Source organism: Littorina saxatilis, linkage group LG1 (assembly GCF_037325665.1).
Source record: "Littorina saxatilis isolate snail1 linkage group LG1, US_GU_Lsax_2.0, whole genome shotgun sequence".
Lineage (NCBI taxonomy): Eukaryota > Metazoa > Mollusca > Gastropoda > Littorinimorpha > Littorinidae > Littorina > Littorina saxatilis.
Window position 1 is genome coordinate 85513838 of NC_090245.1, and position 24521 is coordinate 85538358.

Below are 24521 nucleotides of genomic sequence, written 5' to 3' on the forward strand. Positions count from 1 at the left end.
TTTCGCATCGGGTCACGACCGATACCATGCTGATCTTTCATTTCCGGCGATAACCTACGAGGCCCCGGATTTGATCGAACAGCGGCGGCAGTCGGTTTCGACTGCCGCATTTCCGGCACTCGCCGGAAGTGATGATCCGTCCGCTCCGGCACGCTACGGCGGTCGCGGCAGGATGGAGTATTCACTGACTTCCGGTCCTTCCGGATCGCGAAGTCAACCAGTGCAGCCTCCACTTCCGCATTTTGCGGTTCCGTTGGCTACACTTCCGGTTTCGGCCGGAAACGCTTCTTCCTCTTCTGGTGGTTCCTTCCGGATACCAGATAGTGGATTACAGCGTGCGCCTTCCGGCCTTCAAGTGCCTAGGCTTGAGCAGGCATCACTCCACTCAGTCGGGGGAGTGACGTCAGCTCATCCAGCTCCGGTTTTTGCGGATGGTCGTCCTGCTTACCCTTTACCTTCACAGGGTTTTGGGCTGCAGGATGATGTTAGTGCTCAGGCTTTTCCGATTTCCGGTTTGCCAGGGCATGCTTCTGCTTCCGGAACTGGTGACTTCGGTCATGGTTCCACGTGTGACTATTCTGATGCTCCATCAGTGGTCAGCGAGGAGTCGCGGGGCGTGTTTCCGTCGAAGCTCAAGTCTGTTCTTGACGTCGCGGCGGAAGTAACGTCTCGTTATTTCCCTGAAGGGGTGGTGGCTGCGGACTCTTCCGCATCATTCGTTCCTTCTGCCATGGCAGACTTCCGGCCGGCACAGGAAGATGTTTCTTCCTTCCGGTTCGCCGAGTCTCCGTCAGTGGCTTACCAACTTTCGCATTCGCTGGTTCGTCCAGCACATGCGGGAAGTGGTATTCGGCCAGTGCCTGTTCCGTTACTGCTTCCTTTTGGTCCAGTTCCGGAATCAGCTCAGCAGTGGGTGGCTTCAGCTGCTCAAGCCTCTTCCTTCGTGCCTACGGCCAATAGGAAGCTTGGCATGCCCAATCAGAGCCAGAGTTGGCTGGCGTCTTTTGCACTCCCTAGGGCTACCCTTCCGGTTTCCCGGGAATTGCTGCCTCTTCTGACTAAACCGATCAAGCGTGATTCGGTTTTGCCGGTTTCGGAGGCTTCCCTCCTCTCTGCTGAGGAGGTTGGACGTCGGCAGATCGAACTGTCCTCCATTGCGGAGACTCTTGTTCGGACTCTGTCTCGGGCATTGACCGATTCGCTGGTTCCTTTCACTCTCAGTGAAGAACAGAATGCGGATGATGTCTCTGCGCTTTTGACCGCATTGGCCAAGGTCAATGAGGAACAATTGCGTCTTTCCTCCCTGCAGTACACCCAAGCGGTACTCTGTAGGAGGGATCTCTTCCTCTCGCAGTCCCAATTCACGGAGCTGGCTACTAGGGAGACCTTGAGAGTCTCCCCGGTCTCAGAGGAGTCTCTCTTCTGTCCGCTGGCACTGGATGCCAGACAGAAGGAGATTCAGTCGAACAAGGACAGTCAGTTCCTTGACTACACTCTGAAGGGGGTGAAACAGTCTCAGCCTTCTAAGCAGAAGCAGGCTCAGACATCGTCAAACCCCAAGCCAGCTCAGAAGCGGCAGGCTCCGCCGGCCGCTCGTGGTGGGAAGAAGAGGACGGCATCGGGGAGGGGGCGTGGCGGCTCTGGAAGTAAGCCACACCCCCAATGAAGCGCTCCCGATCTCACCCCCCTCCCGCCCTCCACCTTGGTGATGGCGGGAGGCCCCTCCTGGGCACTTTCTCGTTGGATGTCGGTAGTAGACAGCCAATGGATTGTGGGAGTGGTGAGATCGGGCTTCCGTCTACTCTGGCGGGAGGAAAAGGCGCCTCTTACCCGAGTGCCGCCGCGGTTCAAGCCCCCCTTCTCGCAGGAAGCACGTTCCGTCTTGCAGTCGGAAATTGCCTCCCTGGAGCAGAAGGGCGCGGTGGAGAGAGTTCGGGTCCACAGCTCCCTGGGATTTTACGGGCGTCTGTTCGCTGTTCCCAAAGCGTCAGGAGGATGGCGTCCCGTGTTGGATTTATCTCTCCTCAACACTTTCTTGAGGGAGATAAAATTCAAGATGGAGACGCCAGCCTCTGTCCGAGACTCTCTCCGCCCAGGAGACTGGGTGACCTCGATCGATCTCACGGACGCATACTTTCACATTCTTATGCATCCGGCCGACCGGAAATGGCTTCGTTTCCGGTGGGGAGATCAGATCTACCAGTTTCGCGCACTCCCTTTCGGGCTGTCTCTCGCACCATGGATTTTCACCATGGTGGTGAGACAGGTCTGTGCACTGGTGAGGTCCCAGGGTATCCGTCTGCGGGCTTAACTGGACGACTGGCTCATCATGAACCAGTCCCAGAGCGGCTGTTCGCAGGATACCCTGACGGTTCTTCGAGAATCCAACTCGTTGGGGTTCTCGATCAACCGGGCAAAGTCGGAGCTGACCCCGTCACAGACATTCACTTATCTGGGGATGTCTTTCGACACGGTCGCTTGGACTGTCCAGCCTTCTCAGAGAAGGGTGGACAAGCTCCAAGCTCAGATTCGCTCCACTTTACCTCTCCTGATGGCTTCCATCCGCTCGCTCGCCTCCATCTTGGGGCAGATGGAGTCTATGGCTCTTCTGGTTTCACTGGGCCGGGTCCACAAACGTCCGCTTCAGTTCGCTCTGAAGCCGTTTGTGGACTCTCCTCTGGTGGACTGGGACGCCCTCATCCCTTTGTAGGGATGGTTCCAGTCTGCGACCCTTCCGTGGTTGGACACGGAGTGGGTCTGCAGAGGTGTTCCGATCGTCGTGCCCCTCCCCGACCTGGACCTCTTTACAGATGCGTCCAGGGAGGGTTGGGGGGCACATACAGATCTTCAGACTACTTCCGGTCTGTGGACGACGGAGCAGTCCTTGTGGCACATCAACTTGTTGGAGCTAGAGGCAGTTGCTCTAGCTCTGGCCGAGTTTCTGCCCTCCCTGTACGCCAAACATGTTCGTCTGTTTACAGACAACATGACAGTGGCGGCGTACATCAACAAGCAGGGAGGCTCGCGGTCCCCGTCTCTCTCGGAGAGGGCTTGCGAGATCCTGGTGTGGTGCTTTCAGCATCATATCACGATCTCGGCCAGGTACCTTCCAGGGAGGCTGAACACTCTGGCGGATGCGCTCAGTCGTTCCGGTACAGTGCTTCAGTCGGAGTGGACGATCACTCACGGGGCACTGCTTCGCCTTTGGGCCCAGGTCCAAAAGCCTCTGGTAGACCTTTTTGCCACAAGGTACTCAAAGAGGCTTCCGGTGTTCGTCTCGCCATTCCCGGACCCTCAGGCATGGCGAGTGAACGCTCTGGACTTTCCCTGGACGGGTCTGGAGGCGTACGCCTTTCCTCCCTTTCCGTTACTCAGCCGAGTAATCCGGAAAGCGGAGATGGAGGAGCCGGCCCTTCTTCTTCTGGTCGCTCCTCTGTGGCCGTCGCAGGTCTGGATTCCAGATCTTCTTCGGCTCGCCCAAGGGCCCCCCATTCCTCTCGCACTCGTGCGAGGGGAACTAGTGCAGCCCCGAACAGGCATTCCACACGAGGAGCCCAGTCTTCTGAAGCTTCACGTGTGGAAGTTGTTCGGGACTCGCTGAAGCGCTCTGGGGCGTCGTCTTTGACTCTGGACTTGGTGGCTCGCTCGCATAGAGCGTCCACCTCTTCAGTTTATGCTTCCCACTGGAAGGCATGGACTGCCTGGTGTTCAGCTAGAGGGGTGAGTTCGGTGGCTCCGCGCTCTATTCAGGTCACTAACCACCTCTCTTTCATGTCTTCACAGGGCGCCTCAGTCTCCTCGTTGAGGGTCCGGCGCTCCGCTATCTCGGCGACTCTTAAGCAGATTGGTCGTTCTGTTCGAGTCGGGGGCGTTATAGCTGCAGTCATTAAAGGGGCTGCTCTTAAGGAAGCTAAAGCTCGTTTGCCCGCTCCCAAGTGGGACTTGTTTTTAATCCTGGAATTCCTTCGTTCTGCGGATTTTGAGCCTTTAAGCGAGGCCAGTCTGTTCAATGTCACTCGCAAAGCGCTGTTTCTCCTTTTGTTGGCTACGGCCCGACGGGGTAGCGAGGTCCACGCCCTGTCGGGTCAGCCTGGGGATATCTCCTTTGAGCCGGACGGTTCCGCATCTTTGCGTTTCCGGCCTGATTTCCTGGCCAAGAATCAGTCTCCGGGGCAGGCCTCTCCGCTGGTTAGAGTTAAGGCTCTGACCAGCGCGTTGGCCCCGGATGACCCCGATTCGGTCAATTGCCCTGTGAGGGCACTTCGTCTGTACTTAGCCCGGACTCAGCCGATTCGGTCTAGTTCTCAGAAGTTGTTGTTTATCTCTCTCCTTACTAGGCGCGAGAAAGATTTGTCGAAGGTAACGTTGGCCCGGTGGGTGTCCTCGCTCATCAAGCAGGCTTATGAGTGGAGTCGCACAAAGAGGGGGGGGGGGGGGGGGGGTATGCCCTTCTTGCCACTTGACTCGGCCCGAGCCCATGAAACGAGGGCGTGGGCATCCTCTCTGGCAGTTCTGCGCTCCAGACGTCTAGAGGAGGTGCTGACAACTGCGTATTGGCGTTCCGAAGATGTTTTTATAAACTTTTATCTTCGGGACGTCACAGCTCTTCGACAGGATGGCTCCAGAGGCCTTCCAGCGCTCATAGCAGCAGGCCAGTTCCTGTCCAGAACTTGATGGTGAGTTTTGATTCATTTCTAGCCCACCGCCTTGTTGATGTTATCTGCTAATGTGATTCGGAGTAAGAATATGATATTTAATGGAAAATTTCCTAGATAAATTTTCATTTAATTAATATACTTACCCGAATCACATACTGTATTCCCTCCCACCTGCCCCGCTTATGGTTTTAAGATTTTTTAAAGCCGTATGAGAATAGGCACGTGTTCCTAGAGGAAGTGACGTGGCACACACCCGTATGGGAGGTAACTCCCAGTGTGCTGGCCCATTACCAAGCTACTTTCACTTTCGTTTTGGTGATGGGGTTGCTTCCCTTTAAATTCTTTAGCCGGGTAAGCGTTTTTCAGTGATAAGCATCTCAGGTGACTCAATGCTAATGTGATTCGGGTAAGTATATTAATTAAATGAAAATTTATCTAGGAAATTTTCCAATTTAGAGAGTCAGCAGAAAAATATTTTTATGCTCTGAGAATGTTTGTAACATTTTTAATTCATTATTTTGAAATGTTCGGGTGTTCAATTAAGACAAAGTACTAATGCCCTTTGTTATGCATTTTGTTTATTGAGCATATAGTTTTGTTGTCGTTGCTTGATTCTCTTTCAGATTTTTAGATGATATTGTCTGCAATTCGCATGGTGGTTGCAGAGAAGCTTTTATTGTGCTGGGGTAGTTTGTAAGGGGTGTGCTACCTTGCCTCCTAGCAAATGGTTTAGTTGCCATAATAACAACTGTTATGCATTCAGAGAGCATCGATTCCGGAAAATGGAAATGTTTGTTGATTTCTTTCCCTTTAGGTGTTCAGTGGTCTGCAGATGCTTTCCATGAATGACGAACAGTACAAGGGTCCCAACATCAAGACCAAAGAAGAAATGGTACGTCTGTGTTTGATTCAGACATGTATGCCAGTTTGAAGAGTTAGTAATTTTTGTTGTCTGTCAATTTTGTTAGCATCATTCCGTTTGTTGCTTCATTTGGCTCATTTGTTTTGTCCATTTCCTCATGTTCTGAATCTGTTTTGAGTGGTCAGGTCTGTACTTTAGGATTAACCTGATAAAGTTACTGTGTTTCTTTCTTCATTACCCATATACTTAAGCACAGGGATACCTGTTATTTTTTTTAATTTTTTTTATTTTTTTTTTTTACTTTTAAAACTTTATTCTCCATTGTTCCATAATGACATACCCTTTACATTTCTCGAATTTTGATTGCTAACAATTCCTGTGATACCTGTTATGAAAGAACACTCTTGGGACCAGCCAAAAGTGTCAACATTACAGGTAGGCTTTCATCACAGGCATATTTTGGTCAAACGGACAACAGAAGGTGTTTTATCCCTTTACACAACACAATTCAAATGTTTGACACAACCTGTTGTAGGCAGCCTACCTGGAACCACGACTGCTGGGTGTACTGGCCTTCTTTGATGCTCAGCTGGTCAACTCCAACATCGCCATTGCTGACAAGAAACTGGTACAACAGTTGTCTTTTACATATTTAAAAAAATAATGTTGCTGGTCAACGCCTAACATTGCCATTGCTTACAAGAAACTGGTATGACAGGTGGGTTTTTTTTTTAGATATTTTTTTTTCTCACAAGACTTGGTTATGAAGATTTGAAAGCTGCTGTTAACACATGTAATGTGAATTTGTCTTCTAAAAACAAGGAAAGGATAAAATCAAAAGAGAGCCTGAACTTTGTTGTTCTGCTTTCTTATAGAAGTTATACTTCTGGTTAGACTTTGATTATACTATGTACACTCTTCAAAAAAAAGTTAAGGATCACTTTTTTACAAGCACGCCACACAAAACAGACAAGACCGAATTCTTTCATTTTTTAAAAATTATATAATTGAACAAACAAGGAGTAATCAGACCTGGGAACCCATACGATTTCGCCGTATTTTGTACGCATGATTGTCAAAAATACGATCAGTACGGTCAGTGGGAAAAAAATACGACGAGAAAAATGTCTAGACTACTTTTCTTCACAAGCCCATCCCGAAGCCGATCCAGTATTTTGACACATGATTACAGTTTTTACATTTTGTCAAGTTTTGACTAAATGTTTTAACATAGAGGGGGAATCGAGACGAGGGTTGTGGTGTGTGTGTGTGTGTGTGTCTGTGTGTGTGTGTAGAGCGATTCAGAGTAAACTACTGGACCGATCTTTATGAAATTTTACATGAGAGTTCCTGGGTATGATATCCCCAGACGTTTTTTCATTTTTTCGATAAATGTCTTTGATGACGTCATATCCAGCTTTTTGTAAAAGTTGAGGCGGCACTGTCACATCCTCATATTTCAATCAAATTGATTGACATTTTTGTAAAGCAATCTTCGACAAAGGCTGGACTTCGGTATTGCATTTCAGCTTGGTGGCTTAAAAATTAATTAATGACTTTGGTCATTAAAAATCTGAAAATTGTAATAAATTTTTTTTTTATATATAAAACGATCCAAATTAACGTTCATCTTATTCTACATCATTTCCTGATTCCAAAAACATATTAATATGTTATATTTTGGATTAAAAACAAGCTCTTAAAATTAAAAATATAAAAATTATTATCAAAATAAAATTTCCGAAATCAATTTAAAAACAATTTCATCTTATTCCTTGTCGGTTCCTGATTCCAAAAACATATAAATATGATATGTTTGGATTAAAAACACGCTCAGAAAGTTAAAACGAAGAGAGGCACAGAAAAGCGTGCTATGCAACACAGCGAAACCACTACCGCGCTAAACAGGCTTGTCAGTTTCACTCCGTTTTGCACAAGCGGCGGACTACGGTCATTGTGAAAAAATGCAGTGCGTTCAGTTTCATTCTGTGAGTTCCACAGCTTGACTAAATGTAGTAATTTCGCCTTACGCGACTTGTTGTCAGTAAACATTGAAAAAAGCATTTGTTTTAAATGTATAGGTAAACTTAATTAACGGTGTGACGGACGCGTGTGAAGCATGTTTTAATCATGGATGTTCAAATGCTGTGTGGAGTACGCTCATTTTTCTGAAAATACACCAAGTTTGTTTGAGAATACTCTAAGTGCAAAACAGGGGTTCCCAGGTCTGAGTAATGACAAACAAAGCAAAGATCGAACGCGGCAGTGACAATTTAGCTAGAGTGTGTCAAACGTGACAACCCTCGAAAATGGAATTCACAACAATGTGAATCAGTGTCAATAACGCGTGTGCCCTCCGTTGTGTGCCAGGCATTCAACACATCGTTGGCACATGGAGTGGATCAGGTTGCATATGAATGCTCTGGGAACTCCATTCCACTCCTGCTGGAGCCATTGCAGCAGTTGACCCAGATTGGCAGGAGGAGGGTGATGTTGCTGTACCCGACGACAAAGCTCGTCCCACATGTGCTCTATGGGGTTCAGTTCCGGGCTGTTGGCTGGCCACAGCATCCTGTTATGTTATATGTTATATGAAATCTTATATCGCGCGCGTATCTCCAGACTCGGACTCAAGGCGCAGGGATCTATTTATGCCGTGTGAGATGGAATTTTTTACACAATACATCACGCATTCACATCGACCAGCAGATCGCAGCCATTTCGGCGCATATCCTACTTTTCACGGCCTATTATTCCAAGTCACACGGGTATTTTGGTGGACATTTTTATCTATGCCTATACAATTTTGCCAGGAAAGACCCTTTTGTCAATCGTGGGATCTTTAACGTGCACACCCCAATGTAGTGTACACGAAGGGACCTCGGTTTTTCATCTCATCCGAAAGACTAGCACTTGCACCCACCACCTAGGTTAGGAAAGGGGGGAGAAAATTGCTAACGCCCTGACCCAGGGTCGAACTCGCAACCTCTCGCTTCCGAGCGCAAGTGCGTTACTACTCGGCCACCCAGTCTACCCGAGTTGACCCTGGCCTGCTGGATGAAGGTGTTTACAGCTGCAGAGCGATGGGGAGGTGCGTTGTCATCCTGAAGAATCGCACGAGGGCAGATCACTTGGAGGGCTGGAACGACCAGGGGTTGCAGGATCTTATTCTGGTAGCAGACACCGGTCAAATTGCCCACTACATGGTACAGAGATGTCCTTAGACATGTGCTGATCCCTCCCCAGACCATCACAGAGCCTCCGCCAAAACGCTGTCGTTCCAGAACAGCGCCTTCTGCGAAGAGCTCTCCGCGACGCCTCCACACTCGAATGCGACCATCAGCAGGTTCCAAACAAAAGCGGGACTCGTCTGTAAACAACACCTGAGCCCACTGCTGACGTTGCCACCTCACATGTTGAGTGCACCAGACCCGGCGAGCTGCTCAGTGATTAGCAGACCGGCATGGTTGGCCTAGTGGTAAGGCGTCCGCCCCGTGATCGGGAGGTCGTGGGTTCGAACCCCGGCCAGGTCATACCTAAGACTTTAAAATTGGCAATCTAGTGGCTGCTCCGCCTGGCGTCTGGCATTATGGGGTTAGTGCTAGGACTGGTTAGTCCGGTGTCAGAATAATGTGACTGGGTGAGACATGAAGCCTGTGCTGCAACTTTTGTCTTGTGTGTGGCGCATGTTAAATGTCAAAGCAGCACCGCCCTGATATGGTCCTTCGTTGTCGGCTGGGCGTTAAGCAAAAAAACAAGCACAAAAAAAATCGGTGATTAGCAGTCAGGGTTGTTCCTCGGACTGGACGCCTTGCACGCATGCCAAAGTTGTGTAAGCGGTTTCGGATTGTCTGACCACTAACAACAGTGTTGGTGGTAGCTTGTAGGCGTTGCCTAATGTTGTTTGCCGTAGCCAATCTTTGTTGCATGGCCTACCTCTGAATGAAGCGATCCTCTCTTTGTGTGGTGACTCTGGGCCGACCAAAACATTGTCGCTCCTGCACTCTTCCAGTTGCGCGGAATCTCTGTTTTAGTCTGATGATGACAGAGGGAGCCACTGCAAGCCTCTGGGCCTGGCAGCAACATCGTCTTGTTTCCATCCAAATCGCTCAGTTTTCTTCGTGGGGGCATGTTGCTACTGTGCATAATTGTGTCAGCGTGTCAACCTTTAAACACAAGCTGGTGAGCGATGTTCATAGCCAGGACCCTGTTGTAGCACGTGCATCACAACCTTTTGCCCTGGCATGCGTTCCGCAAATTTCATGGGGCTATAAAAAAACACCCTTTTTCTTCCAAAATGCAGAAGCTTTTGAGAAGTCCCACAAAGGGAAATAACTCTGCCTGCCAAACAAAATTCTAGGTCAAGACTCATTGTTCATTTGTTAATTCAAACACATTATTCTTTTAAATATTATGTCGATGTTTAATTTTTTGGCAATTTTTTATGATTAGATTCGTTTTTTCAACCAATCCTTAACTTTTTTGAGTCACTTGAGAAAAAGTGACTCTATGTAATCGGTCAGTGTTAGTCTGTCCGGCCGGCCGTCCGGCCGTCCGTAGACACCACCTTAACGTTGGACTTTTCTCGGAAACTATCAAAGCGATCGGGCTCATATTTTGTTTAGTCGTGACCTCCAATGACCTCTACACTTTAACGATGGTTTCGTTGACCTTTGACCTTTTTCAAGGTCACAGGTCAGCGTCAAAGGAAAAATTAGACATTTTATATCTTTTCTCGGAAACTATCAAAGCGATCGGGCTCATATTTTGTTTAGTCGTGACCTCCAATGACCTCTACACTTTAACGATGGTTTCGTTGACCTTTGACCTTTTTCAAGGTCACAGGTCAGCGTCAAAGGAAAAATTAGACATTTTATATCTTTGACAAAGTTCATCGGATGTGATTGAAACTTTGTAGGATTATTCTTTACATCAAAGTATTTACATCTGTAGCCTTTTACGAACGTTATCAGAAAAACAAGGGAGATAACTAGCCTTTTCTGTTCGGCAACACACAACTTAACGTTGGGCTTTTCTCGGAAACTATAAAAGTGACCGGGCTCAAATTTTATGTGAACGTGACTCATTGTGTTGTGAATAGCAATTTCTTCCTGTCCATCTGATGCCTCATATAATATTCAGAACTGCGAAAGTGACTCGATCGAGCGTTTGCTCTTCTTGTTTGAAGAGTGTATGGCTTCTTTAATGGTAAAAATGAGTTATTTATGATAATTATGTTAGTTTTGTACTTTTTTGTTTGAGTGTTTTTATGCTTCATATATGACCATACTTTATGTTCTATGCTTATACCTAGGTAACCTATATGGTCTTTTGTGGAATATCTTGTGGCTTTTCTGTACCTTATTTCATGGTGGCAGCTTCATTTACTTGTCACGAACTTTGTTGACAGGCACTGGAAAGTCTGATCTCAATTGTGCTTCTAATGGGCTCAAAGCACATCAGCTCTATTCGCCACAAAGTTGTCAACACGCTCAGGTGAGACAGTGACAATGGAGCAGTGTGAGCGCGTTGTTTTACAGAAACACAGTACTGGGAAGAACACCCTAAAGCGGTTTAGTTTAGTCGTTTTATGTTTTGTAATTTGTTTGTTATATAAATGTGTTTTTTCTTCTTCATTTTTCTTTTGAATGTTTCATAATGTTGCGAGGATGTCTGTGTGTGAGTCAATGTCCCCTTTACGTCAGTATGTGATAACACAGTATTGGGAAGAACACACTGAAGTGGTTTAGTTTAGTCGTTTTAATTTTGTTTAAATTTTTTTATATAAATGTTTTTTCTTCTTTATTTTTATCCTGTATGTTTCATAATGTTGCTAGGATGTCTGTGTTTGAGTCAATGTTGGCCTTGCATCAGGATGTGATTGACATTCACATTACCATCTTGTGCCTTGCAGACTGGGTCTTCAGTTCAAAGACAGATCAGTGATGGAAGTGTCCTGTCGTGCTTGGAACTGCTTTGTTCGCAGGTGAGTCTTTGTTGACCTCGTCCACTATATGTGTAGGGTGTAGATTTGTTCCGAAACAGGCTTGTGCAAACGATTTAAAACCTCTGCACATGTGTTACCTGCAGAGCAATGTTCATTGCTGGAGACTATCAGTCTTCAACATCTTCACTAGGTTACTGACTGTGACAAGGAGAGAAAAGTTAATATTTTGCTGTGCACTGGATTAGCCACACTTGTTTACTCTGATTTTTGTGGTATTCCTGTTTAGAAGCTTCAACTGCTGTGAGAAATGTTATTCTGAAGAGTTGCAACACTGCTTTTCCTGCTGCTGGAATGGCCACACTTACTTACACATGTGTTGGCGGTGTTTCAGTTTAGAGCTGCCATTGCTGGTTCAGATGCTGTTTCAGACTGGGACCACTCCCCCTCCCCAGCAACATTTTCATACACATGTGCTTTGTTTGTTTCAGTTTGGAGCTGCCACTGCTGGGACAGATGCTGTTCCAAATAGTGGCCACACTCCTTCCCCTGCTGCTGCAGATGCCCCGACAGGTGGCCGACATCATTAGCTACATGGTTGTCGACAACAGGTATGATAACAGCGAGGTGAATTGACATGTCAAAGATGTCTAGCTTGGTGACTTGGTATGTGTAGTGGTATGGTTTTTGATAATTTGTTCTGAATGGACGTCATCAAACCGGAATCTGCTGCGGAAACTGTTTTCCTTTCAGCGTTTAGCCCTTTTCCCCCCAGAGCGCCTAATATCACTTGAGCTCCCTTATACAGATCCTTGAAACACCTGCTATACACAATGCTACTTATGGCGCATGTCTGTTTCCATTTCTACTTGCTTCTTGTGGGGTTTGAGCATTTATAATTTTGGAACACTTGCAGTAGTTTCTTTGCTACGATCTTTTGAAGTTGACAGATTTACTTTCTATCCCAAGGGAGGAAAAGGGTAATGGTAGCAAAGGCATGAGCAGTGACATGTTGGTGAAAACAACAGCTTTCAAAAATGTCAACTGCGTATGCACTTGTGACTCAAACAAATGATAAAATGGATATGTTGGTTAAGATGTTTGAGCAGGTAAAATTAGACCTGTTTGGATTCAAATGTGTCATGTTGTCTGTGTGCAGGGCAGAGCTTCAAGAGTATTTCCATGAGATCTACTTCCTACCTGACCTACCGGAGCTGGCTGATGCAAGCGCAGTCCTCAAACAGTACACTGATGATCCATCAAGGTAAAGGGGATTTATTTTATCTCCGAATGTGAAGAAAGTGTGTGTATTTAGATCTCAACTTGCATCTCCACCAGTCCTAATTTTTGTATAAATACAGTGGAACCCCTCTTTTAAGACCTCAGACTTAAAGTGGGGGGGGGGGGGGGGGGGGGGGGGGGGGGGGGGGGGGTGTCACTGCACCACAAAGGCAGGGAAATGTCCAACTTGGAGCATGACTGTGTGTGGTGTTTGTGTAATCAGTCCTACAATATTCAAAACATTCGAAGGGAAAGGAAGTGGATTTTTGTTAAGATTTCTTAACACTGTATAAATATACTGAGCTCAAAAAGAGAGCACCCACTACAATTTGTTGTGATGTGATGGCACTTTTCTTGTAGATGGCATTGTTTGTCACAGATGTGGTGTGAAAATATGAACATCCGACTTCTTAAGCAGACAGCATGAGGGCTCAAGAGGAAGTCATTGAGTGATTAAGTTAATAGTTTTTGTGCTTGCATTAAAATTGACATTTCGTGTGTTTTGGTGTGCTTGGCTGGATTGAATGAAAATCTTAACCGCCATGTCAGGGTAAATTTCCAACTTTGGGCAATACAAATTCTGTATTCTACACTCATGCCTATTCTTACTTTACCAGCCAAGCAGACGTGCGCACACAGGTGATTTACTGCATCAAGGGAGCCAAGCACGAAAGTCTGGATGTTCGCAGCCATGCCTTATCCAGGTTGAGAAAACTTCTCCGGGAGAACAGGGTAGGACTTCAGTCTGGTTGATGTTGTACATAGAGATCTGATCATCTTCACTGAGTTTAATATTCTCATCGAGTAGAGATGGTTGAGTTATTTTCCTTTAAAATTGGCTGGCCGTCCATACGGACTGACACTACTCAGTACTAAGACTCACCGATAACTCAGGTGATTCAAAGATTATGGAGGACAGTCTTTAGACTGAATGATTTGAATAAATAAACAGATTTGTATCTGATTTTTTTTAGTGACACAAAAGTGCCGTACTTATGTTTCCATCTCTGATTTCGTCCTAGGAAGTGAATACACCATACCTGTGGTTTGAATGATTTAAATAAATAGATGTGCCAAAAATTGTAAAATACATAAGACCAAACATGTGTTTGTTTCAGGATTCCATCTATGATTTGATCCTGGGAAGTGAATCAACTGAACCGGTGGTGTCTGAACTGGTGTCATTGGTAAGTTCAGTACTACCTTTTGTATACATTGAATCTATGCTTTCTGTGGTTTGCTATTCACAAGAATTTGAATTGGTTGAATTTTACAATTTTATTTTTACATGGATATTTGTAAATGTGGGTGTGCGTGTGTGTGGGTGTATATGTGTGTGTGTGGTTGCACTCAAATATATTTGTGTGTGTGCATGGATGTTATCATGCAATCAGGTATTCAGTATATACACTTACTGTGCAGCTGTTGCGTGGGTGCCAAGAGTCTGACAGCAAGATGCAGTGCTTGTATGGACAGTGTTTAGGGGAACTGGGTGCCCTGGATCCTGGCAGGTTTGTATAACTGTCTGTCTGGGTGTATCTTGCATCTTGTCCTATCTTCATCATGTGTACATCATGCTTTGTCTGAATTTTGTTCAACTACACATCTGTTTGTCGTCTCCGGTCTTCTGGGCTGAGGTGCACAAATCAATAGTAGGTGCCACCCAAACAGGAGAGAACAAACCGCGGGCTCTGATTCGTTGAAATCACAACACATCTCAGTTTCAACCAATCCAACACTGCGGGTGCCTCCCGTTTGGGTGGTCACTTTCTCGTGGACCTCAGTGTCAACCAATCCAACACTGCCGGTAGCTCCCGTTTGGGTGGTAACTTTCTCGTGCACCTGGACCCTGGTCTATTGGGGTCATTCTGATCAATAATTGGTCCTTATTTCAGATTGATTCATAGTCTACATTTGGAAAAATTATTAGGTTTACTAAAAAAAATGTTTTCCAATGTTAGGTGTCGAGCCCATTTATTTTAAATCAGGGTTCGTACAGGTCATGGAAAACCTGGAAAGTCATGGAATTTGATTTTTAATTTTCCAGGCCTGGAAAGTCATGGAATTTCAATTCAAGTCATGGAAAGTCATGGAATTTAACAAAAATAAGAAAGACAAAAAAATTAACCTTTAGCACGCCAGCGGCTATTTTCGTCGCCCAGCCATCCCCCCCCCCCCCCCCCCCCCCCCCTTTTTTTGCCAGCCAGCAGCGATTTGCGTCACCAGCACAAGGCTTGTTCGTATGACCAACTTCTCGTTCGTATTTGCATACGAGAATAACGGTATTTTTAACGGCACTTGAGCCAAAGCGAGGCTCACTTCCTTCCGTTATCTCGTCGTGTCGTCTGCGCTGCATTTGAGTCGATTTCGTCGAAGTTGTCTGCTTTTGTTTTTGCATCGATAAAGTACTTTAGCTCTTCGACAAGCAAGATGGAGGATGATGAGTTTGAAACTTTATTTCGAGTTGTTTCTTGACAACAAAAAGTATGCGGAATTGGAACGAATTACCAAGGAAGATCTTCGCAATGAACTGTGTATCGCGGTGAAAAAAATGACAGTTCGTCAAGTCACAGTGACGGTTACGAAACGGAATTTACGAAAGTGCAGATGGATACAAACAGTGGCTGGTCCAGTTTAGTGAAATGACAGGACCAGCAAACATTACCGATAATCTGACTGCGTAGCAAATGCTTGACTTGCTTGTCGAAGAGAGCGTAGAAACTGACTCAAATTCAGTGCAAAGCAACCCAGTGTCAAAACTGGCAGTGACAAGACGTAAAAAGTTTGCGTGTTCGGAAATGGCAACCTGTGGATCTAGTCATGGAAAATGTTATTGAGGCTCATGGAAAGTCATGGAAAAGTCATGGAATTTTGTTTCTAAAAACCAGTGCACTGTGTTCCGTTTGAGGTACTCTCTGCTCCAGGCTAAAAATAACCGGCAGTACCACTCTCCTCCCGCCTATTTACCCTTTCCTTCCCCATTTCCCTCCAACCCCTTCCGCCCACAGTGGCGCCTGAAATAGGGCAGACCTGCACTCTTCTTTGTCTGCAGCTAGCGTGCGTGGCCCTCTAGCTCTCTGTTATGCTGTGTTGATAAGGATGCCGCGAGCAGAGAGATAGCAGTCGTTCTGAGTGTGTGATAATTGGTGGCCCTTGCCTTTCGGAACTGATGTTTTTAGTGTGTTTAGTTGTATTTATTGCAATGCATGCCACAATTCACAAGACAGAAGAAAGGATACATGAGAGAATTAGAAAAAGTGTGTCCCCCCCCCCCCCCCCCCCCCCCCCAAGTATATAATTATGCGACTCTTTGCACTCTGAAAAAAAATGTGCATGCTGCATTTAATGAAACACCTTGAAACAACGCAGTAAACAAAACATCCTAAATGTGCCACAATAAAAGAACACAAAATAATGAAAGATAAAGACAAAGGTAATCCCCAAGTACATAATACATATATACAACACTTTACGAAATATATACAAACAGTAGAGTATATACAGTCGTATATTTACATACATATTATGCCAAGGACTACTAGTAGAAGTCATTGATGGTGCGCATGTAAAATTTGTTTTGCGTTTATATAAGTATATAATTCAAAATAGTGTAGATAATGTCAGTAACATATAAGAAAGAAAACTGTTCATGTTACAGTGTTAGCTGCATGTGAATAAAACAAAAAAGCTTACCTCACGGCCCTCCTATACAAGTCTCACAAACTTGTATATATAATATACCACAGGAGAAAAAAAACGTAGCTCGCGCGCGCTCACCCAAATCCGCGCGAAGTGCCACATGATATTATACCCCGACAACACATAGGCGGATAATACATGTATGTCAATAGTATGAAACAAAACATGCCACAATTTTCAAGACAGAAGAAAGGGTAAATGAGAGAATTAGAAAAAGTGTTTGCTCCTCAAGTATATAATTATGCCACTCTTTACACTCTGAAAAACATGTGCATGTTGCATTTAAAGAAACAGGAACGGCACAGTATGTAAGACGGCAGAAGACAACACAGTAAACAAAACATCCTAAATGTGCCACAAAAAAAGAACACTAATTAATGTCGTATTTAAAAACATATTATAGGCATGCGTATGGTGCGCATGTGAAATTTGTTTTGCGTTTATATAATTCAAAATAGTGCAATTAATGCCTGTAATATAAAAGAAAGAAAAAACGGTCTTTCAATACATGTTCATGCAAATTGTTAGCTGCATGTGAAGAAAACAAAAAGCCTACCTGATGTCTCCTCCTACATCAGTAATCCAATAGCAGCACACAAGTCGATTTGAAAGTTTTTCAACACAGTTTTTCACTCGTATTGTTCTCACAAACTTGTATATATACCACAGGAAACAAAACTCGTCGATCCGACGACAATTTAACGTTTGTTTCATTATCGCAAACAAAACAGAACAGACAAAACGAAACAAAACAACACAGCACAACAGTTGGGGTTGTTATTTCTCTGAGATGCTGAAGAAAAAAAAGATGACGTGCATTGTAATGGAATAGAGTGGGTGTAATTTCAAACTAAACGGTTCAAATGTGAGTGTAAACACACTCTTTACGCGGGATCACATTCCCTCACACGCATATGAACACACACACACACACACACACACACACACACACACACACACACACACACACACACACACACACACACACACACACACACAACCGGCCATTTGTTCGGCAAACGTTTTACACACACTACAGTCAGCTACTTCCACTTTGGAGTTGTATTGTGTCCACATCACTTTTGTTTGTTCAATGTTACTATGCATTGCTTTTGAGAATCCTTGAGGTGGAATGTTAGGGTTTTTTTGTTGGCTGAGACGAACAGCGCATGTTGCACACAATGTACTTGAGAAAGTGGTGCCATTAGCTTCTTCAGAAACTTGAATACCGTGAAACTGAAACAACCCTGATGCATAGTTTTTGCAATGCCTAATGGTATGATGTTTGTCCTTCGCTGCCTTTGATCTTCTGCCACAAATTCTGCACATAGCATTTAGCCTAAATATGTGGAGATCTTCTGTATGTTGCACTGCCGCCATTCTTAACTGAGACACCTTAAATCAATAAATAGAGTGACTACAAATTGAAAGAAATTGATAACAATAAACAATCAAAACCATATACACTGATACAGACAGGCAAGAACATAAGCACAATTACAGTCACAACATTAAGTCAGGAATAAACACGTCACAAAAAAAAAGGGGGGGGGGACGCAAAACAAGCAATACAAAAAAACAGAACAGATGAAATGCACTAGAGTCGAGTGCCTGTTCCAAACGGTGCATGCACTGATTAGGCGCGTGGATTAACGAAACAAAACTGCTCTAAACTCAAACACAAAAACAGCCTAAAAAACTTATTCTCACTCTATGACACAGTTTAGACTAAGTACTTACTGACGGCAACATCAGAAACACAGTCGGTCGTTGGTATAAACATTGAGCGTGGTTACAAAATGGTATACAATGCGCACGTTCTGATACAACAAAGAACGACCTGCCGGTAGATTCGATAGCAGTATTACTTCAACATCAAACAAACCGAATCCCTTCCGGAACTCTAGTTTGCACATACACAAAGCCTGAATATCCGAGTAACAATATACACAAGATGACGGTAATCCAACGTTCAAGTCACGCAAACCAGTCCATTTCATACCAAGAAACACGTATTTTTTCACACTGGCCCACACGCTGTACACTTCCAGAGTACAATGAACAAGGGCTTTGTGAGGCTGGCATTTCCCCGCGAAACTAAAGAGGTCACCGCCAGCGCAGGGTAGGCTATTTATGGCCTGCTTGCTCCAAGCTGCCTGGCCGCTGAGATAGCATAACCGCTGCAGCAGTGAAATAGTGTGAGTGGGGACCCTGTTAAATGGTGCATCTTTAATGTTCTTCCATGACTCCTTATACAATAGGTCAGTTGGACCTTGATGGAAAGTATGAATTGGTCCAAATGTCGTGGCTACAAAACCATTGTTCTGTCAGACCTGCATGTCAACAGTTTCGGACTGTTTCGGGGGTCAGAACAATGCGTCAGATCAAAAGATTATTTGTCGTGTCCATAAGCATTTTGCTTGTTATTGTGAAATGATTGTATATATAGCCTAAAGTGAATAAAACATGCTTACCAAAAGAGTATGCGTTTGTGACCAAAGACCTGTCTGAGAACAACATTGCATCTTAATTTCTTATTCATGAGCTGGTGTGATGTGTGCAAAATGCTGGGGTTATCCTTGTTGGTTCTCTTTGTGTGTGTGCCTTAAACCTCTATCCTTGCAAAATAAAGTTCCATCATCATCATCATGATCTTTGCTGACTATGTGCAGACTCCAGCTGATGAGCAACGACCCACGAGAACAGCACGCTAAGTTTCAGGCCACAGTGGAGGACGACAATTTTGTCGTTGGGCTCATCAACGAAGTCATCAAGGCCTTTCTGGCTGCCACAGAGCCAAGAGTGCAGGTCAGTCAGAACATTGAAAATGTTCATTTTGTTGTTGTTATTTTTGTTAGATCTTGATACATTGGATATGGAAAATCAGCACATTAGATTTATTTTGAAGCTGTAAGCATTACTCCTCACAAGTAAATCATTTTCCCTTCTTCTTTTACTAACTGGAGAAAGTCTTACATCAGGGTTAAGGAAAACTGATAACATTGTCTGAATATTTTTGTTATATAAGATTTGGCAAACCTTATTTTCCCTTTTTTTTCCCTCGATATTCTATTCTCATGTCTGAGTTAGACTTCAGCAAGTCTTTGTCATTGGTATCTGTGTTATATTTTCACTGTGTCTTTCGTAACAGGACTGTGCGTCATTTGCGCTTCAAGAGCTGCTGCAGATCTACAAGATGGAGGCACACAACAAAGGGGAGCCTGAGACACGTGGCAACAAGCTGTGGTGCAGATTCTCCGAGCAGTCACAAGAAATCCTTGCTCCTCTTCTCAACACTAAGTTAGCTTTTGCTTTCTATGCTCTAGTTAGACATCTTTTGTGAGACGAAGAAGTGAAATTATTTATAACAGACATTGAAAGATGAGATACATCACAAGATGAATGAATGCACTGAATGGTAACTTGTTTTTGCAACAATATTTTTGTCTGCATTCAAGGGCTACAGCCCCCATGCACACTCAAATGTCTTACGGGTGACCATTTTGTACCCTACCATTAAAGCAGCCGTACTACCTTTTTTTTTTGGGAGGGGGGGAGGGGGGGGGGGGGGAGGGGCAGCGGTAGTTGATCCAATGTTTGCTGTTGACGAAATTCCATGTATGTCATTTAAGTACGTCATGTGTTTGTCAGGTACAAGCTGAAAGCAGACCAAGGGTCCACGTTCCCCAGACCAATCTATGGCAGTCCTAAAGGCAGCAACCTCCTGGACTGGGTCAGAAACTGGACTACTTACATGGCTCACAAGGTATATGAAGACCTGGTTTTATGTGTGTGTGTAGGTGTGTGTGTAGAAGTCAGTTACTGAGTGAGTGTGTGTGTGCGTGTGCACTGGGAAAATTGTAACTTTTGTTTTGTGGGACAAGGTTAAAACATGATTTATATTGAGTGATTTATTTATTGTCTGATTGAGCGATTAATTGATATATTCAATTTGCTTAGTTTTGTGTTAGCATGCTTCACTGGAGACAGGTACATTTTTATGTTTACTCTCCTTTGTTCCTCTTTATCTGCCATCATTAAAATGAATGCTGTGTAGCTCTTTTTGAATTGTACCCACTTTTTATATCATATCTCATAAATTACCTCTCGGGTTATAAGCCACCCCCCGCGGGTTAGGGGGAGTCCCATATTGGTTGGGACGAGAAAGAATTTACCCGATGCTACCCAGCATGTCGTAAGAGGCGACTAACGGTTCTGTTTCTCCCTTTACCCTTGTTAAGTGTTTCTTGTATAGAATATAGTCAATGTTTGTAAAGATTTTAGTCAAGCAGTATGTAAGAAATGTTAAGTCCTTTGTACTGGAAACTTGCATTCTCCCAGTAAGGTCATATATTGTACTACGTTGCAAGCCCCTGGAGCAATTTTTTGATTGGTGCTTTTGTGAACAAGAAACAATTAACAAGTGGCTCTATCCCATCTTCCCCCTTTCCCCTATCCCATCTCCCCCCTTTCCCCGTCGCGATATAACCTTGAATGGTTGAAAACGACGTTAAACACCAAATAAAGAAAGAAAGAAAGGTTATAAGCCCTTTAGTTGTCTGATGCTCGAAAGCTCACCTGGATTTTTTCCCTCGTGCAGGTGAAGCATGGACTGGCCTACCAGGTGTTTCAAGCTTGCAGTGCTGCAGAGCGCCACAACCTGCAGCTAGCTCTCTACCTTCTGCCTCACGTTGTGGCTCAGGTGTTGCTGGATGGCTCAGAGAAGGATCACCTGGAGGTAAGAGGGATTTGATTTACACCTGGAAATGATTATGTTAAAGCCAAACACCTGTCTTCAGGAGACAAAGCCTTGCTATAGTAGAAGGCCACAGAGATAAATTTTGCGTTGCCAGCAACATCAGATGTATTACAAGCAAGAAAAAAACAAAGCTACATCTATCGCGCCCGCAGTGTTGGCCTTTAATGTTCTGTGCAGGATTCAGTTGTTACTGAGAGGTAGACTGATCGATTTTTATTACACAAGGATAAAGATGTTAGGTCTCACAATCAGAACAATCTGACCCTGCTAAAACTATGGCATGAAATTGAAAGACAAAGTTCAGTACAGCACTATAAAGACAAAAATAAATACGATCAGTTATCAAAGTAAAAAAAAACCAAGAGAGAGAGAGAGAATATTTTTGTGTGTCAGAAATCTTCTCTTATAGCAGAGTTTTAACATGGAAAGTTCGTCCACATTATGATTTGTTCTGAAAGATTTACAATACAGTGATGGAGAGAGAGAGAGAGATGAAGAATATTTTTTTGTGTCAGAATTTCTTCTCTTATAGTAGAGATTTACCATGGAAAGTTGGTTCACATTATGATTTGAAATCCAAAAACAAATAGCCACCCTACAAGCGGCTGAACATTTTGTCAGATAAGTTTTGTCTAATTAGTGTTTGTCTGTGCACTTAAAAGACCGTTGTGATGATATATCTGTGAACGTACCGTTTTGTTTTGTCAATAATTAAACGTTGCAACAACATACCTTTCTTGTTGACTCACATGCGAAGCAAAAGTGAGTCTATGTACTCACCCGAGTCGTCCGGACGTCCGTCCGGAAAACTTTAACGTTGGATATTTCTTGGACACTATTCAGTCTATCAGTACCAAATTTGGCAAGATGGTGTATGATGACAAGGCCCCAAAAAACATACATAGCATCTTGACCTTGCTTCAAGGTCAAGGTCGCAGGGGCCATAAATGTTGCCTAAAAAACAGCTATTTTTCCCATTTTTCCCATTTTCTCTGAAGTTTTTGAGATTGAATACCTCACCTATATATGATATATAGGGCAAAGTAAGCCCCATCTTTTGATACCAGTTTGGTTTACCTTGCTTCAAGGTCAAGGTCACAGGAGCTCTTCAAAGTTGGATTGTATACATATTTTGAAGTGACCTTGACCCTGAACTATGGAAGATAACTGTTTCAAACTTAAAAATTATGTGGGGCACATGTTATGCTTTCATCATGAGACACATTTGGTCACAAATGATCAAGGTCAAGGTCACTTTGACCCTTATGAAATGTGACCAAAATAAGGTAGTGAACCACTAAAAGTGACCATATCTCATGGTAGAAAGAGCCAATAAGCACCATTGTACTTCCTATGTCTTGAATTAACAGCTTTGTGTTGCATGACCTTGGATGACCTTGACCTTGGGTCAAGGTCACATGTATTTTGGAAGGAAAAATGTGTAAAGCATGTGAGTCGTATGGGCTTTGCCCTTCTTGTTTTTTGATTGACATTATGATTTTTAACATGGAAAGTTGACTTTGTTCATCTCACCACAGTCACTTTGTTATTTAGATACTGGAAAGTTGATTCACATTATGATTTGTCATGCAAGATTTACAATGAGGTGATGGAGGTGGTGAAGCAAGCGAAGAAGGCGGACGTTCGGCACAGCAGCACATCGGACTTCAGACACGTCGGTGCTCAGACCATCTTTTCTGTCCTCGACTACCTCACCAAGTGGAGAACTCACCGCATTCAGATTCTCACTGCTGGAGTGCCTCCCAGCCGTGGTAGGTGATATACTTGATATAATCAGGAACTGGATATGGAATTTTACCAAGAACTATTTATCTGAAAGGGAAATCAGAGTAACAGTATTTTGTTTTGTATTAACCACCTTATGAGTAAATATAAAAATGAAAGTAGAATTTAGATTTGATTTTGGAGATGACATTTGCGCCTTTAGTTTTCATTGTTATCTTATGAGTGAATACAAAAATGAAAGTAGAATTTAGATTTGATTTTGGAGATAACATTTGCACATTTGCGTTTTCATTACTGTCTTCTTCCCACAGAACCAGCGTATGCGAACAACCCACAGTACAAGGCAGTGAACGGGTTTGTGTCTCGCATCCCCCAAGACACACTGGCACAGGCTAGCTTCAACTGCAAGGCCTACACAAGGGCTCTCCTCCACTTCGAGCAGTTCATCACCGACACCAAGCAGGACCTACAGGAGCACCTGGATTTCTTGCAGGTAAGACCTTTGGGTAGCTAGGTGAGATTTGAGTTGTAGGTGAAGGGCTAAGTAAACTTGCCACAGTGGTACATGTACCTGCCATAAACGGACACCCTTGGGGACAGCCAAAGTTGTCCTTTATTTGCAAGTGGCTTGTCATGACAGGTATATTTTGGTCAAAACGATAAGACAAAGGGACTACAGAAAGCGTCCTTTATTTGAAGTTTTCCTCTCATCAGAAGTGCCTTATATCACTGGTACCACTGTATGAGGTCTTAAAAAAAAAAAGGCTTCTTTCAAGACAGAATAAAATCAAACATGTGAATTTTGATCTGGTGGAAATTCAATGTTTAGAAACTAAAATAGAAATTGTAACATGAACGAACACTTCTTGTTGCTGTTCTTGTGTAAGAAATTGCATCATTATGCATTGGGCAAGATCTTTGATATCAATTTAGTTTGATATCTAACCAGAGCAAAGGTTGTCAGTTTTTCTATTGCATCTGTTCTTTTCAGCGTCTTTATGACTGTCTTAATGAGCCTGACGGAGTGCTAGGCGTGGCAGCCGTCAGACAAAGCGAGTCAACGCTGGTGCAGGAGATCCTGGTCCATGAAAATCTGGGTATGATCAACATTTGTTGTACACAAGTATTTTCATATTATTTTTACACATAAAGAAAACATGGAGTACCAAGGCATACTGCCTGTGACCAATATTTGTGTCAGTTGTACAGGAGGGAAAATGTGGGTATTTGTGTTGTCATACCTATGAATGGGTACAAGCTTGTATGCACAAACATAGGTATGCTCTTTTTATGCACATGCATGAGTGCTCTTTTGCCTGAATGAGAACTGAAAGGTAAAACATGGTTAGCCTATCTGTAGTGAGTACAGAATACCCCCTTTAATCTTTCCAAATTGTTGTGCATTGATATGAATTGAGTTCCAAACACCTTTTGTATGCTTTTTGACTCACATGCGAAGCAAAAGTGAGTCTATGTACTCACCCGAGTCATCCGTCCGTCCGTCCCGGCGTCCGTCCCGGCGTCCGTCCGTCCGTCCGTCCCGGCGTCCGTCCGTCCGTCCGGAAAACTTTA

At 44.2% G+C, this 24521-nt stretch overlaps 1 protein-coding gene across 1 annotated transcript in view; it reads left to right on the forward strand.

The window, feature by feature from the left end:
• LOC138951158 (serine/threonine-protein kinase ATR-like) overlaps positions 1-24521 on the forward strand; it is a 121026-nt gene that overhangs the window by 44231 nt on the left and 52274 nt on the right. Inside the window, exons 28-43 of the mRNA XM_070322827.1 lie at positions 5473-5550; positions 6056-6148; positions 10931-11016; positions 11435-11506; positions 11956-12075; positions 12624-12728; positions 13363-13477; positions 13864-13932; positions 14168-14256; positions 19117-19252; positions 19596-19744; positions 20096-20210; positions 21045-21182; positions 22798-22975; positions 23261-23442; positions 23941-24046. Coding sequence (XP_070178928.1) covers positions 5473-5550; positions 6056-6148; positions 10931-11016; positions 11435-11506; positions 11956-12075; positions 12624-12728; positions 13363-13477; positions 13864-13932; positions 14168-14256; positions 19117-19252; positions 19596-19744; positions 20096-20210; positions 21045-21182; positions 22798-22975; positions 23261-23442; positions 23941-24046 — 1831 coding nt within the window. The remainder of the gene's footprint in view (positions 1-5472; positions 5551-6055; positions 6149-10930; positions 11017-11434; positions 11507-11955; positions 12076-12623; positions 12729-13362; positions 13478-13863; positions 13933-14167; positions 14257-19116; positions 19253-19595; positions 19745-20095; positions 20211-21044; positions 21183-22797; positions 22976-23260; positions 23443-23940; positions 24047-24521) is intronic.